The sequence below is a fragment of the Mandrillus leucophaeus genome, unplaced genomic scaffold (genome assembly GCF_000951045.1).
Source record: "Mandrillus leucophaeus isolate KB7577 unplaced genomic scaffold, Mleu.le_1.0 Scaffold75, whole genome shotgun sequence".
Lineage (NCBI taxonomy): Eukaryota > Metazoa > Chordata > Mammalia > Primates > Cercopithecidae > Mandrillus > Mandrillus leucophaeus.
This window is the reverse complement of record NW_012108141.1, coordinates 6,275,680-6,291,213: the sequence shown is the minus strand read 5'-3', so window position 1 is coordinate 6,291,213 and position 15,534 is coordinate 6,275,680. Positions and strand designations below refer to the sequence as shown.

Here is a 15,534-nt window from a genome sequence, read left to right as displayed (position 1 = left end):
ATGGGGAACAAGACACACTGGGGCCTGTTGGGAGTGGGGTGGGGAGAGGGAGAGTATTAGGAAAAGTAGCTAATGCATGCTGGGCTTAATACCTAGGTGACAGATTGATGGGTGCAGCAAACCACCATGGCACATGTTGACCTATGTAACGTGTTGACCTGCACATGTACCCCGGAACTTAAAAACAAATTTAAAAAAATTTGAGAAAAAAGGAAAAAAAATCCCAACAAATAAAAGTGAAAGCTTAGTGATATACTTTTGAGGATAAGGAATAAGCCAGAGTTTAGATTATTTTTGGTAGCATTACAGGAGTCCAGACAAAACAGGCAGATACATTTCGCTAGTTTGTTAAGAGTTAGATTTTGTAATGGTTAGATTATCCATCACAAACCTGGAGGGTGGTGGAAAGCGCTGGCTAGAAGAATGGGGTTTGGACTCAATCAAACCTGGGGACAACATAGTTAAGAGCTAATTGTTCTAGGGCAGTTAAAAAAATCTTTCTAAGCCCTAGTTTCCTCATCTATAAAACATGGATAAAATATTTATTTATTAGACTTATGAGGATTAACTGAAAAAAATCATAAAAAGCACTTAGCATCGTTGCTGGAACATAAGTGTCCAACGAATGGTTACCTATTATCATGTTCAAAATTCTTTTGAATTTTAGACTACTGATATTTGTATTTAATTAAGAAAATTTGACTTTTTGTCATCTATGTTAGTGTTTGAGGACTTAAAACTAGGGATTAGGTAATAAGGTATTTTTTTTTAATTTGTAAATACTCCTTAATACTAATATTACTTTTTGGGTGAACAGATGCTTTGATAGTATACTTTTTCATGGTGATATCAAGTTCTTTGCCAATATGTGTGTGTATGTGTCTATGCATGGGCATATATCCCACAAAATATCAAATGATGAAATTTAGCATTTAGTGTGTGCATGACATAAACTACCCTAGTTTTATTAAGCACTTGGTTTATCTTTAAATTTGATCTATTGGTCTATGGTGCTGTTAGCTCTCTCTAACGTCAACTAAGGCTATATTTAGTAGAAACTATTTTCTTTTACCATTGAAACATAATAAAGATAGATGACAGCATATATTAGAGGAAAAGTCCTTACAATTTTCTCTGTTTGTACAAGTGATGGAGTTGCAAAGTATTAAAGATAATTTGTCATTTATTGTGGATGGGACACCTGATCCAATGTTCAGTCTGTCAGTAATATTATTTAATTTGGCAAAAATTAACTAGAGTGTTTAGAACATTTCCCCTCTTTGTCAGTTGTATAGAGATGACAGTTTTAATATAATAGACTCATTTTTGTTTATGCTATTTTTTTTGTTTCCTTTTAATTTTTATTTTAGATTCAGGAGGTACATGTGCAGGTTGTGCAGGTTTGTTACCTAGGTGTATTGCATGATACTGAGGTTTTGGGTACAGTTGATCCCATCACCCAGGTACTGAATATAGTACCCAATAGCTAGTTTTTCAACCCTCATCTCCCTTCCTTCCTCCTCCATCGTTTTCCCCAATGTCTACTGTTCCCATCTTTATGTCCATGAGTACCCAATGTTTAGCTCCCACTTATAAGTGAGAACATGCAGTCTTTGGTTTTATTTTATTGCATTAATTTACTTAGGATAATGATCTCCAGCTGCGTTCATGTTGCCTCGAAGGACATAATTTCATCCTTTTTTATGGCTGTGTTTTATTCCATGGTATCTCTGTGCCACATTTTCTTCATCCAGTCCACTGTTGAAGGGCACCTAGGTTGATTCCATGGCTTTGGTACCGTGAACAGTGTTGTGATGAACATGCGAGTGCTTTTTGGTGGAAGAATTTCTTTTCTTTTGGATATGCATCCTGTAATGGGATTGCTGGGTCAAATGACAATTCTAAGTTCTTTGAGAACTCTCCAAACTGCTTTCCACAGTGGCTAAACTAATATTACCACTAGCAGTGTGTAAACATTCCCTTTTTTCCACAACCTCACCAGCATTTGTTGTTTTTTTTGACTTTTTAATAGTAGCCAGTCTGATTGGTGTGAGATTGTGGTTTTAATTTGCACTTCTCTAATGATTAGCAACGTTGTGCATTTTTTTGTATGTTTGTTGGCCACTTGTATGTCTTCTTTTGAGAAGTGTCTGTTCACCCATTTTCGTATCTTGAACATTTCAACTTGTATAATTACTTGGTGGGAATAGACTATTAACTTTTGTTTTTGTAGAACTGTTCAAAAAATTCATGGTGTAAACTATTTGCATTCAGACATCAAATTATTTTGATTTCTAGTTATTGCTGTCTTAATATTGGAACATGGTAAACTCTAGATGGAAAAAGACAAATTTAGTACAAATTTTACTTTCTAAAAAGGCATAAATTCTCTTCTTACTCTTCTCCCTCCTCTCTATTTTTCATTTGGAAATGGTTTTGGTGAAGTTTGTTTCAAATTATAGATTTCTGGATTTCCAGCATTCATAATTTATGGAAGAACTGGATGCTTTATCACATAAATTAACTTTATCCTGGCTTGTCTGTGTCCTAATATGATTGTTGGTTTTTTAATGAGACATTTTTAATATCCTCATTAATTTTTGTGTTCAATGTTTATTCCGTAAGCACTTATTGGTTGTACTGAAGGCACAAAACATCGTGTAAGGCCCTGAATGTGCTGTATAGTGTAATGCAATCTCATTACTTTCCTCAAAAAGTTTGTTTTCTAATAGAAGAGGTGAGTTATGCACTCAAATAATATAATTTAAGGTCCAAAGAGATTTTTAAAAAATAAAACAAACTTTAGAGAGGAGCACATACCATGGAAATTCAATTAGATAACATTACATTGTGACACCAATGTTATACTTGTGCTCTGACTACTTGCTTTTCAATGAATGTGTTACCTGGGTCACTTTTCCATTCAATTATATTATTTTTAGAAAAACTTATTTGATTAAAAGAATTGATTATGAATATTAAATTAATGTAAATGTATTATTATTAACAAATATATGCTATACTGTTTACTGCAGGATATAGCTAACATTAGCTATCCTTAATCGCTGCTTAATTTAACTTGATTTCTTTAAACTCAGACTTTAATGGAACATAAATTGCTGAATCATCCTGAACCTCTTCTTTAAAATTAAAATACCTTATAGGGGATATACAGGGCCTAGCTCCAAAGATTCAGATCATCAATAGTCCTTGAGGGTGTTTGTTCTTCAGTCTTAAGGAGATCTCCTTAGGAGAATTGCTCATTTGACCTTGCTTTCGGAACTCTCATTTATTTAGAAATGTTTTGATGGATTGGATCAGATTAAAAGACCAAGTCAACATATGCACAATTATCTTACATATTGTGAAATCTGATTGACTTATGGTCAGTACTGGTAGAAGAGAGAAAACAAATATAATGTTACAAATTCACTGAGGTCATTCTGGATGCATATTTTTTGACATGATCTTTAGGAAATCCTTTTGTAATTTTTTGATTTACTTTATTCTAAGGAATTGTAGAAAAATGGTTTCTGTTGCCAATAGATGTAATCTTTAAATGTCTCATAGTTTTCCTGGGTACTTGAAATATTTTTTCAGTAATGCTGATAAAGCTATGGCTAAATAACTAATAAAGAGATTGTAAACTGAAAGATGCAATTAGTCTCCTTAATAGATCTGTTTTAAGACAAATTCCTTCAGGACTGATAACAGACAAAATAGATTTGGGGGTTTTGTGTTTTCCTTTGACCTTTCATTTTGATGGTTCACTGTTGTCACTGTTATTTCAGATGGGCCAAAGCTATAACGATAATGCCCATTTTTGTTATTTGGAACATTTTCAGCTTCATATTCCTTTGCAGATCTTTTCTATTCTATTTCGTTCAGAGTCTTATTATCTGAATTATGTCCAAATTTTTAAAGATGTTAGTGATTTGAGATACTACCCTTCCAAGAGGGCACATTAACCTTTAACAAGGATTCTTAATTCTTGAACCCATAAAAGTGAATGTTGGTTATTGTAGATAAAGTAGCAGACCAAGAGGAGGTATTTGGGTGCAGAAAGGCCTTTGAGTTCCTATGGAATCTCTTTGGTCATTTCTGGATTTAAATAGGCCTCATATGCAGTTTCTCAGATATAAAATTTTACAAGGTTTATTTTCTAATCACAAAATCCTTAATCACTATGTGAAAAGTTGAGTTTATTGGAAAGTCATCTTAAAAAGTACAAATGATTCCCTGTTTTCAGAGAGGTATATTCAGCAACAACGTTCCATGATTTGACACAGTTGATTTTAGGGGCTGAGAACTTATAGTTTTGCTGTTATTAAAGAAAGCATGGAAAGCATGTCTATTTCCTGCTACAGTCCTTACTTCCTATTCTAGTTATGAACAGGAGATGCTAGAAACTGCTGTACATCATCTGTCTTCAACCTCTGCCAAGAAAGGAATGTCAAGAAAGGCATTCTGGAGATCATCTGGAATTTGTCTGACTGACAATATCGTGCAAAGCAGGTCTAAAAATAAAGACAGGATTGTTGTCCATGAGGAGCAGCTTATTTCATCATTGTTTTTCAGCTGTAGCCTTGTCCCTTGTGTGGTGGTTTCTGTTTCTCAGAACAAGCTAAGAAGAGCAGTTCTGTTCCTGTGTTCTGGGAGTGCTTGAGTACAGAGTCTGTGTTTTTGAAAAGAATATTGGCTCATACAAGGAGTCTATGCTCTGCAATTGTAATTTTTTATGCATGTAAGAGGGAATAGCACCCACAAGAATTAAGCCTGAGAAATGGAATAGAAATGCCACTGTCCAATGAAGAGAAGTGCTTTTTACATTTTATCTTTATTTTTATTTATTTATTTGTTTGTTTGAAACGGAGGCTTGCTCTGTTGCCCAGGCTGGAGTGAAGTGGCATGACCTTGGCTCACTGCAACCTCCGCTTCCTGTGTAAAAGCAATTCTCCTGCCTCACCCCCCGCCCCCCGAACAGCTGGGATTATAGGCATGAGACAACATGCCTGGCTCATTTTTTGTGTTTTTAGTAGAGACGGGTTTCACTATGTTGGCCAGGCTGGTCTCGAACCCCTGACCTCAAGTGATCCCTCTGCCTCGGCCTCGCAAAGGGCTGAGATTATAGGCATGAGCCACTGTGCCCAGTCAGAAGTGCTTTTTTATTGATATTATATTGAGCCACCACACCCAGTCAGCAGTGCTTTTTTATTGATACCGTATTGGTCTTCTTAACAGAAAACGTAACAGCATTACTAAACAGGGGATCTGATTTGTTACCTTGTTTTTGCTTTATTGGGAAGGTCAACATAGATTTTGTGGCAGCAGGAAATTTTAGTTATCTATTCATACTCAAAGGTCATCAGACTTTGAGACAATGCTTACTTTTCCTGTGCTTATCTGAATTTACTTTAATCAAATAAGGATCCTACAGTACATAATCTTAAGATATACCCTGAAATACACTGCAGAAGTTTCCTAAGAACTTGGTAGCTATATACGCTATAGTTAATAGATTTTCTCTGTGATCTGTTGAAGTATGGAGAAGACCTCAAGGTTATTACTAATCTTATAATTTACTTAACATTGTAATTTAGATCTATAGCTTGGTAATCTTTTTTTTTTTTTTCTTTTTTAGATACTAGCTCAGTCATGTACTGAAATCCTAGAATTGCAGCCCTCAAGTGTCTGTGTGGGGGGTAAGTGTTTAGAATTTAAAAATACCATGTAAGAAATTGTATTTTTTTTCCTAGCTAAAATATATGATATGAAACTCATGTTGGAAAAAGAATAGCAAAATTAACTTTTTTGGCATCTTTTTTGTGTAAGAATTTTTAAATAATTCCTTGAAATATTTCTATTTTAAATTCAAATTTTTAAGATTGGAATGTTATTTTAAATAATGAGCATATTGTGTGACAGGCTTTTAGAATCTTCTGTATATTTAGTTCACGTTTGAGACCTTTCTTATGGCAAATAAAATAAAATATGAAATCGTTTCTTTTGTCTGATTATACAAACAGTCAGATATATGTAGACTTTGAGCTCCATGCTTTGATGACCTGGCCAAAGTACAGAATCTGCCAGCTCAGGGCACGTAAGGAAGTGACTTATGGACGGATGGCAGGAAGGAAGCAGGTGGCTTCATCAGCTGGTGCTAAGCACATACTCAGGTTTTCACACCTCCCAGCCATCCTTGCCCAGACAGAGTGTGATTCTTTCTGGCCTATTTTATTTCTTTTTCAAGCCTGACCTACAGTTCATTTTAACCTGACTTTACTTTAAAAAGGAAAAATATTGGGTCTGGTGGGGGAGAAAATATGTTGTGTAATTTACCACAGAGCCTCCCAGCCTGTTGTGCATGATCTCACACTGCATCTTCTAGATTCCCTAATGAATGAATATGGAGATGTTTAAGGGAAGTAGTGCATCTGAACATCCCAGGGAAGGATTATCTTTCCTAAAAGTGAAGGTTAATACATTTCTAGACATAACAAAGAAAAATAAATGGAAAAATAACATTAAAGTAGTAACTATTGTGTATTAAACTCCTGTTTTGTGCTGAGTGTATACTGGATTGTTTGCATTTATAATTTTACCTAATCCTTATAACAACACCATTTGAAAGTTTTATACATCCCTGGTTTAGAGATGGGGAAGCTGAGGCAGAGACAGGTTCAGTACTTGCTCCTGGTAATTACCCTGTTTGACCCTTGCCTGTCTGACTTTAATGGCCATACTCTTACCGAATCACATTTTAAGTTTTATCTGAACTGTATTTTAACTTGCAAGTAAAATTCCTTTCATAACACAGTAAATGAAAAGTGGGTTGGCAGTAGTTTCTTGCATAGTTAATGACTATATTATACTTGTATTATGTTAGATATGAGAAGTTTTAGAGGATTGGTAATGTTAAATTAAAATGGAGAACAGGCCTGAAGAAGCCCCAAGCTGGCAAAAACACTTAGGCCTCATAAGTAGCCTTAACCTTACTTGATTTGCAAATATAATTGGAACTTAATTTGAACTGTTTATTGCAAATGCCTATATTAAGAAAAATAGAATTTAAGTGCAACCAATCAAAAACAACTAACAAACTTATATAACTAGGGACTTTCCACTGGGATAGACCAAATAAGGCAACTGTGTAACTGTAACCCATCAAATATTTTCTTTGGTTTACTTCCACTCTGGTTCTATAAAAGCCTCCCCCTTTTATTCCCTTGGTAGAGCGGTCAAACCACTTCTGATTTGGATCTGTCTAATTCAAGAATTATCTGCTCAAATAAACTATTTAAAATTTTAAAATTTTATTTGTGCTTCAGTTTACCTTCTAAACAAGTGTTAATTGCTATTAAAATAGTTGATATACTATCTTGCAGCTTAGCAGTAAGCATTCATTGTCAAGATATTTGATCAGTTAACTTTCATTCCAGCCTATTCTCTCACTCTCCACTCTCTAACATTTTTTGGTGCTTGCTTCTATTATAAATAATGGTACAGTAAGTTAAATCAACTTTTGCGACTGGCCATCAATTATTAGCAATCCAAAATACATGATCTTTTGATTATTTATAAGTTTGAAATAGAAAATAAATCAGGATTAGTAAGGTGAAGAAGTGGTTAAAGAAGAATTCTGTATGGAACAGGCATAGATTAAAGAAAGTACTACATATGACTTTTCTAAGAACAAAGAACATACATGATTAATTAGTTTTATTTACATTCCCAAATCTTAATACCTGAGAGTAGGGACAAATAACGTTTTTTTTTTTTTTTCCCTGGTATTTTCCTAAGGATGGAAATTGAGGAGGTTTGTATAGTATCTGTCTGGGAATGACTGTTAATGCTTTCATTCACAGTCACTACTGGGAATCACTTTGTTTAGAAAATAAAATAATGCATCCCCATGTGGCAGTGAAGGGTATCTTCACTACATTTACCTAGCGGATCTAAGAAAGCCAGCATAGTTGGAAATATAGAACTATGTCTTCTTTGCTATTAACATTCATGAAAAAAATTATTCTATGCGCCTTAATGCTTTCATTTCAGCTTGTCTTTTTTTTTTTTTTTTTGATAAAGCAGTGATTAAAATGTTTATTTTTCCTTTTACTTCTAGAGGAATTTCAGATTGTCTTAAGTGGAAGAGGATTCATGCTGGGCAGTCGGAATGGCAGTGTTCTCTGCACCTACACTGTAAATGAAACATATACAAAGAGTAGGTCCCCAGTAATCTCAGTGTTGTCTTAATCTCTGCAAAGCACATCAGCATCAAATGTTTTCTTTTCTTCTCCAACTAAAGCTGTGACATATTTTTTAATCAAAGAAGAAAGAAATGAAGTCTGAATGATAATACAAATAGTAGTGATAATTACTTAATAGTTATTTAATAATGGCAATGTTTGTTTATAACTTAATAAATGCTAGACCCTGTCCTAACTACCCTCATTGAAGAGATGATGGTTTGTGGCTAAAAGAATGGAATTACTTGTATGTGGTGACACAGCTAATAATGGACAGAGCTGATATCTGAACTCACTTTTCCTGACTGTACTCGGTACCTACTGCGTCAACCACATGATTTAATTGCTTCTTTCCTCAGGCTTCTTTCTTGTCACACTTGCCTTAAAATCTAATTATCTTTGGCTTCTCTCCTACTTCTTCCTTTTTTTTCTTTTTTCTTTTTTTGGTCACTTGTATTCTTTATCTGATTTCCCAATAATTTGTTAGTTTATTGAAGATAGTCTTTTTTTGCCTTACAGATTTTTGCATCTCAGATTCTCACCCAGCATAGTGTTGGTTGATAATTTTCATATTTATTGAATTGAGTTTTAATTTTCCCTGTCCTTGACTTTTAAAAAAGCCAAGAGTAAGTTTTTATTTTCATTCTGAAAAAACCCTCCCTCTTAAATAGATCTTAGTTTTATGAGCATCTTGGGTATCTATATAAACGTTTTTTCTTATTAATTATTATATTGTCCTTCAAAATTTATATTGTAAGGCAGACTTTATAACTCTGTAAATTCTGGTAGAGTTATTTTTTTACATTCATCTGCCATTTTGCTGTTTATCTGAGTGTAAACACTCCAATTAACACAGCTTTGGCCATACACACAGTACCTATTCAATATGTGTTTATTGAATTAAAATGGTGAGGATCTCAGCATAGTAAATATTACAATTAATTCCTTTCTTTTCTATTAAGATCACAATTTTAGTAAGGCAAAAATTTACAAACTCTCTTCATAGTAGGTTCCACAATTGAGTAGGACAAATAATTTTATTTTTATTCAGTTGTCATTTGTATCTAAGCATTAGCTTGGCCTAGCTCCTTTTGATTACATATTTGAGATCATTATAAAATAAACGTATGTCATGTTTAGCTACATAAGATTAAGTTTGTTAAAGTAAATCCTCAAATAAATGAAATTGGTATTTTCCTCTTTTAGATTCTAGAAGGATCAATTTGACTAAGTAACTTTTCTTCATATTTCTAGTCTAAATCATTTTTCTTGTATTTTATTAAAGTTACAAGGGCGATTTAAGTATACAACTTCACAAAATGCATTTATTTACTGTAGACACAAATGTTTTATTAAACTTGTGAAATAAGTTCATTTCCCTTTGGACATCTAACTTTCATCTTCCTTCATCTTTTCCAAAGTGTGCCTTTAAAATAATACAGAGCTTTTATTTAAAAAATTCTGAGATATTTAAAAAATTTAAGATAAAATATATTTTATAGTATCTAGAACTTAGTCTAAGTCAAAATAATCCTGACTTATGATTTACCAGAACTATATGTCAACGGAGCATGTAATCTTTCTTTCCATTTTTCATTCCCTTTTACTTCTCTTTCTTTAGTTGTTTTATGTTAATATATCTAGTATTCCACATTTGAACTCTGATTGAAGCATGCTGTTCATATTATTAATGAAACTGTGTGAGATGCATGAAACCCTTTTTTAATTCAGTGGCATTTTATTTTCTAGGTGTAAAACCAGTAAGTGTACAGTTGAACTCTATGCTTTGTCCTGCACCTATCCTGAATAAAGCTGGAGAGTAAGTACTTAATTTAAAACCATTTTATAACATTTTTAGTAAAAAATTATTTAGAAATGGTGACATATACACTGGTCACTTTATTCTATCTTTTTTTCAATATACAGAGCATTAAAAAGTAAGCCTTGGGCAAGCCACTTAGTACTAGGCAAGCAAGTTAGCACTTCAGCTATACTCTTAGTAGGTTGAAAATGCTAAAATGTGTTTTATCTAGTTTCTTCAATACTGATTAAAAAGGCTCTATGAATATTTATCTGGATGGGTTTGAGAACTCTTATTAGAACCTATAAATAATCAGAGCCATAAACGTTATTTTAAACACACACACATACACACACACACACACAGTTCAAAAGTGAGATTTTCAATAATTACTATAGTATTTAATAAATATTGCTATTAAAGAACATCAAGAACATGGCTAAAAAAAGGCACACTTTTCACTAGGAAATGCTTGTACATTTGTATTAACTTGTGCTTTGTGTTCCATTTCTGTTAAGGTCTATTTTCTCATCTTCTTTTGTGTGGCCAAAAAACCACGATATCGGCTAAAAAGAAAAATATATTTAGTTTGGATGAAGGAGTCTTATTTGAACTGTTTATACACAAATAATTCTACTGGTAATTTAGTGTCCCCATTTGTGATTTTTTTTCAGTTCTATGATGAAGCAAATGATTACAAATAGTTCAAATATTCTCTAGCCCAACAGTAGAGCATGTTTAAGATAGCTAATAGCATACAGTCTTCTACGATCTCTTTATATAGATCTGATACTGAAAGCAGGGAAAAATTACATATACAAGGCCACAATCCAAAATCTGGATTAGTATTTAGAGACTGAAGATTATATTTTCCTCTATGGAAACTAAGAAAATCATTCTAGCATTTTTAAGCTGACTTGAACATTTATCTTTTGTGGATGCTTAAGTATTCAAGATATCTATCATACATCACTTTTGGTCATGCAAGTAAATTGGAACAGTATCAGCTTTCTATTTTAAATAGATTCAAAGAAGCTGCACAAGATAGCTTACAAAACTAGGACTATTATTCATTTTCTGTATCATGTAATAATTTAGCCATAGGTAAATTAAATTGACATTGGAATTTGAGGCAAGTCAGTTTCTTGTGGAGTCATCTTAACCCCAAGCACACCATAGGACTCGATGGCTTTCTGAGTAATCGTGTCTGTATTAGCCATGATGCATCTATTGACTTAAAGTTTAGTCTTGTTTTATTGAATCTGTAATTCCAGGTTGGTCCTCCTGATTACTCCCCCAATCTATCTCCCAAACTGTATTTTCCATTTTAGCCATTGGCAGCTTCATCATTTTTGTTGTTCAGGTAAAAATCTTTTGAGTCATTATTGATTTCTTTCTCTATCTTAGACCCAGTCTATCAACAAATCTTCTCAGCTCTAATTTCAAAATTTATCCAAAATCCAATCTCTGCTTTCTACCTCTACTGCTACCATTCTAGATAAAGTAACTGTCATCTCTTGCTTAGATTATTAGTCTCTCAACTGGTCTTTCTGTTTCCATCCTTCACAAGAGTGATCTTGTTAAAACAGATCAGTTTATGTCATCTCTTCACTTAAGATTCTTGGTGATGAGTTCTTTACCCTACTCGAAGTAAAAGTCTAATTAGTGTAATACTATACCAAGTTCTACAGGGTCTTGTCTCTCACTCCCTCTCAGACTTCATCTTCTATTTGCTGTTTCTACTCAGTTATGGTCACACTGGCCTCTTTGCTGTTCTTGACCACATCTGCGCACTCCTGCTCCTGCACTTTTGTACTTCTTGTTGCCTCTGCTTGGATTGCTCTTTCCCTGATCTAGAACTGTACATGTGAACTTAGTCTAAGTAAAACAAAAAAATCCTAACTTATGATTTACCAACACTGTATGTCAATGGAGCACATAAACTCTTTCTTTAAGTCTAGTTTAAATGTCACCTTCTCAGTAAACCCTTTTCTGATCACTCTATTTAATCATGCAATCTTTCTCTTTTGAGTCTATAACCTGTATACCTTTTTCATGTTTTATTTTTTCTCCAAAGCCAGTTGTTTGTCTGTTATTATGTTTCTACTTCCTGCTAGAACATGTTTTATCTTGTTTCTTGTTGTATTACTAGCACTTAACACAATGTCTGATTCATAGTAGATTTACTAAATGTTTGGTGGATAAAAGGATGAATGAATTTTTCTCAAATATTCTTGTTTACCAGTTAACATAAAAATCTGAAAGAGGTAATTTGATTGCTGGGATCAGGTACCTGTACCAGGATGGAGGAAAATGGTCAGAATTTTATTTTGGGGGCCATACTATTTAAAGCAGCAAACAAACAAACAAACAAACAAACAAAAAAACCAAAAAACCCCACTATTTTAAATAATAGTGACTAGTTAACGAAAGTAACTTACTTTCTTCTCTGAAGTAGTTATAAAATGCATTATGCCTTTTTTATCCCAGGCACTGATTTTGTTTTCTCTAGAATTTGCCTTTGGGCACAGTCTTCTTTTGAAGAAAATACCATCGAGGCTAGTGATATACTTTAATTATTTGTAGATAGGTTAAATACCCAGGAGATACATTTTAAAATCACACATAGCATAATAAATATCAGACATGAAAAATCATCATTCATTTAGATTTTGACATTAATATTTCACCTACAAGCAAACTGAGAATGTTCTGGGACAGAGATGTGTCTAAAAGAATTACTTTTGCCTTTCTTTCCTGGACCAGGTACATGATACTACTGAAGTAAAGCTTTAGATTTTATTTGTTAATGTACTGGGTATTTGGGGACATCATTATTTATTTTACTTAGTATGTTGCAAGTAATTTGGGCCTTTCCTATGCCTTGAATTTTCTTCAGACACTTTTGTAGGTGATGAACTCTCTTATGAGATTGGATCAAAATCAATGCAATTGAAACAGTTTAGCCTTGTAAGGTGACTGATGCTTAATATGTTTGCCTAATTAGCTTTTGGCTAAGGATTCAGACCCATTAAGTAGCTAGTTAGTCTATGTTTCAAATAAACACATCTGGCCCAACAATGAATGAAGGTTTTTCCTGTGTGAGGGTGACAGATGTGGTGATAGTTCCCCTCATTCTCTCACTTAAATAATTAACAACATGCTGGTGAAGTAATCCTAGACAGAGAGCCTCAAAGCCAGATGCACAGTCTCAGAGCTGCATCCATGGGCATGTGCCTCATCTCATTAGCCTGCTCTATCTGTTCTTTTCTTATCTTTATGTTATTTCATGAATTGCACTTTGCTTGAGGATTATTCTTGTAAAAACTTAAGGCTTGTGGATTTTGGTTTAAAAGAGCGTGTGGGAGATTGAGGACTAAGACTGTAGCCAAGTAGCTAGGACACAGGTCGTCATTTGGAATTTAATGTTATGGAGTAAAGGAAAGTTAAAGTTATCTGAGCAAATCCTATCCAGGTATATCATTTTGAGCATTGTTCAGATGGATCTTTCAATAACTTTTTTTTGATAGACCTGTCTGATAAATACAGAGATCTGTATTTATTAAATTTCTTTATTTGATATAGATATTTAGGCTAAGATGAAAAAACTCTTAGTATTTAAACAGAAAGAATGGTCATAGTAGTGAGGTTGTTGTTTTCTATTTCTTTTGTTGAACATAGTTTACTTTTAAAATGGTTTATGATTAAACAAACTGTTTTACCAAGAAAAATCTGCAGATTATTTAGAAATTTATTTCTAAAAGTGGTTCCTTTGTGCCAAATTGTCTTCCTTAAATTTGAATAGGATGCATTCTCTGACATTCTTTGGATGTTCCCTAATCCAGGGCACTAGCCTCACAGTTTAATGTGCAAGTATTACAAGTATTTGCAACATGGGTTTATTCTCTGACCCTTGTTCTGTGAGACATCAACAATAGCACAGCTGTTCTGCAATACTTGAGATCTCAAACCTGTAATTTGGCAAGAAGAACAGAACAAATTGGGTAAATATACATAAACACATTGTGAAGAAAGAAAAACAGAACAGAATGAACTGGAGTCTTATCCTACAGTTTGTTTGATGGAGATGATTTAAGGAGGCATATGGTATAGTTAAATGTGCTTTCAAAAACATTGGCCAGAATCTTCTGGCAAATATGAAATAAATATCTAAATCAGATGAAACTGATAGTATTAGTTCTCTTAAAAGGCAGTGTGGGAAGACACTTGACAGAGTGTTTTGAGTAAGAAGTGGTGGGACATCACTGTATGTGGAAAATTTCAAGGAAAACTGAAGGATCATTGAGATGAACAGTGTAGCAGAGTTGAGGTTAGAGCCTGGCTTCGTAATAGAATCTTTTTATTTTCTTCAACTTTCTTTTTCTGTGTTAAACCCAATCTATTTTTCCTGGAATAAAATTGATTAATTCTATTTCTCTTTCTTGGTTAGATAAATTCTGCCTTTACTGTAGTTTCTGTTCTTTCCAAAAGCATACTTACATCTGTAAGTGTGTGTGTGTCTATACAATCCCTATTTCTCTTATGTTAGTAGCAGGTGATACAACCACACATTATTCCTTTTGCTTCTTGTAAGGAATGAGATTTTATTTTTTTGAAAAATCATGGATAGTAAGACATTAGTTATGTCTTTATTTGAATATAAACACTAGAATCATGATGATATGGGTTAAAGCAAAAGGCTTTCTCTGTTTCTGTACCCCACACTTCCTTGGTGGAACATTTCTCTTTTCCTTCACATGGTGCAGTTTTCAGATTATATCTATCAATGTGATAAGTTCACCTAATCGCATTGCCTCTTCATCCTAAGTATTATATACAGTTCTGGAAATGTCTTTTAACACATGAACACATGGAGGGGTGGCTAATAAGATGTCACCACATATGGAAATGTTAAATGGATACAATTTAAAATATTGAAAAAAATACTATTCAGATGTGATGCATTAACTCTCAAGACATTGGAAGATCTGTTACGTAACAGACAGATTTGACTTACTCTTTATCGGTACAGGAGGAAAAAGGGTAGGAGTTAAGGGGAAGCAAATTTCAGATCAAAATAAGGAAGAACTTTCTAAAATTTAGAATTATTTGGTAGATGTTTGGATCATGAAAAGTATTTAAAGATGGACACCTATATGAGGATGTAGAGGATATTCCTGAAATAGGTACTTAAATCTTCTTACATATCTGCTTCTAAATTTTATATTATCAAAGCTTTTCATTATTACTAAATGTATTAGTCCATTCTTACACTGCTATAAAGAACTGCTGAGACTCAGTAATGTATAAAGGAAAGAAGTTTAATTGACTCACAGTTTTACATGACTAGGGAAGCCTCAGGAAACTTAGTTATGGCAGAAGGCTAAGGGGAAGCAAGGACCTTTTTCAAATGGTGGCAGGAGAGAGAAGTGCAAGCACAGGAAAAACTGCCACTTTAAAACCATCAGATGTGGTGAGACTTGCTCA

At 33.6% G+C, this 15,534-nt stretch overlaps 1 protein-coding gene across 4 annotated transcripts in view; it reads left to right on the top strand.

The window, feature by feature from the left end:
* Positions 1–15,534, top strand: part of ANTXR2 (anthrax toxin receptor 2) — a 163,367-nt gene that overhangs the window by 31,613 nt on the left and 116,220 nt on the right. For 3 of the 4 annotated variants that reach the window (XM_011966229.1, XM_011966228.1, XM_011966227.1), the window contains exons 8-10: positions 5,642–5,702; positions 8,123–8,221; positions 9,996–10,065. The exons of the other annotated variant lie outside the window; for it this stretch is intronic. In XM_011966229.1, coding sequence (XP_011821619.1) covers positions 5,642–5,702; positions 8,123–8,221; positions 9,996–10,065 — 230 coding nt within the window. The remainder of the gene's footprint in view (positions 1–5,641; positions 5,703–8,122; positions 8,222–9,995; positions 10,066–15,534) is intronic. 4 annotated transcript variants of the gene reach the window in all.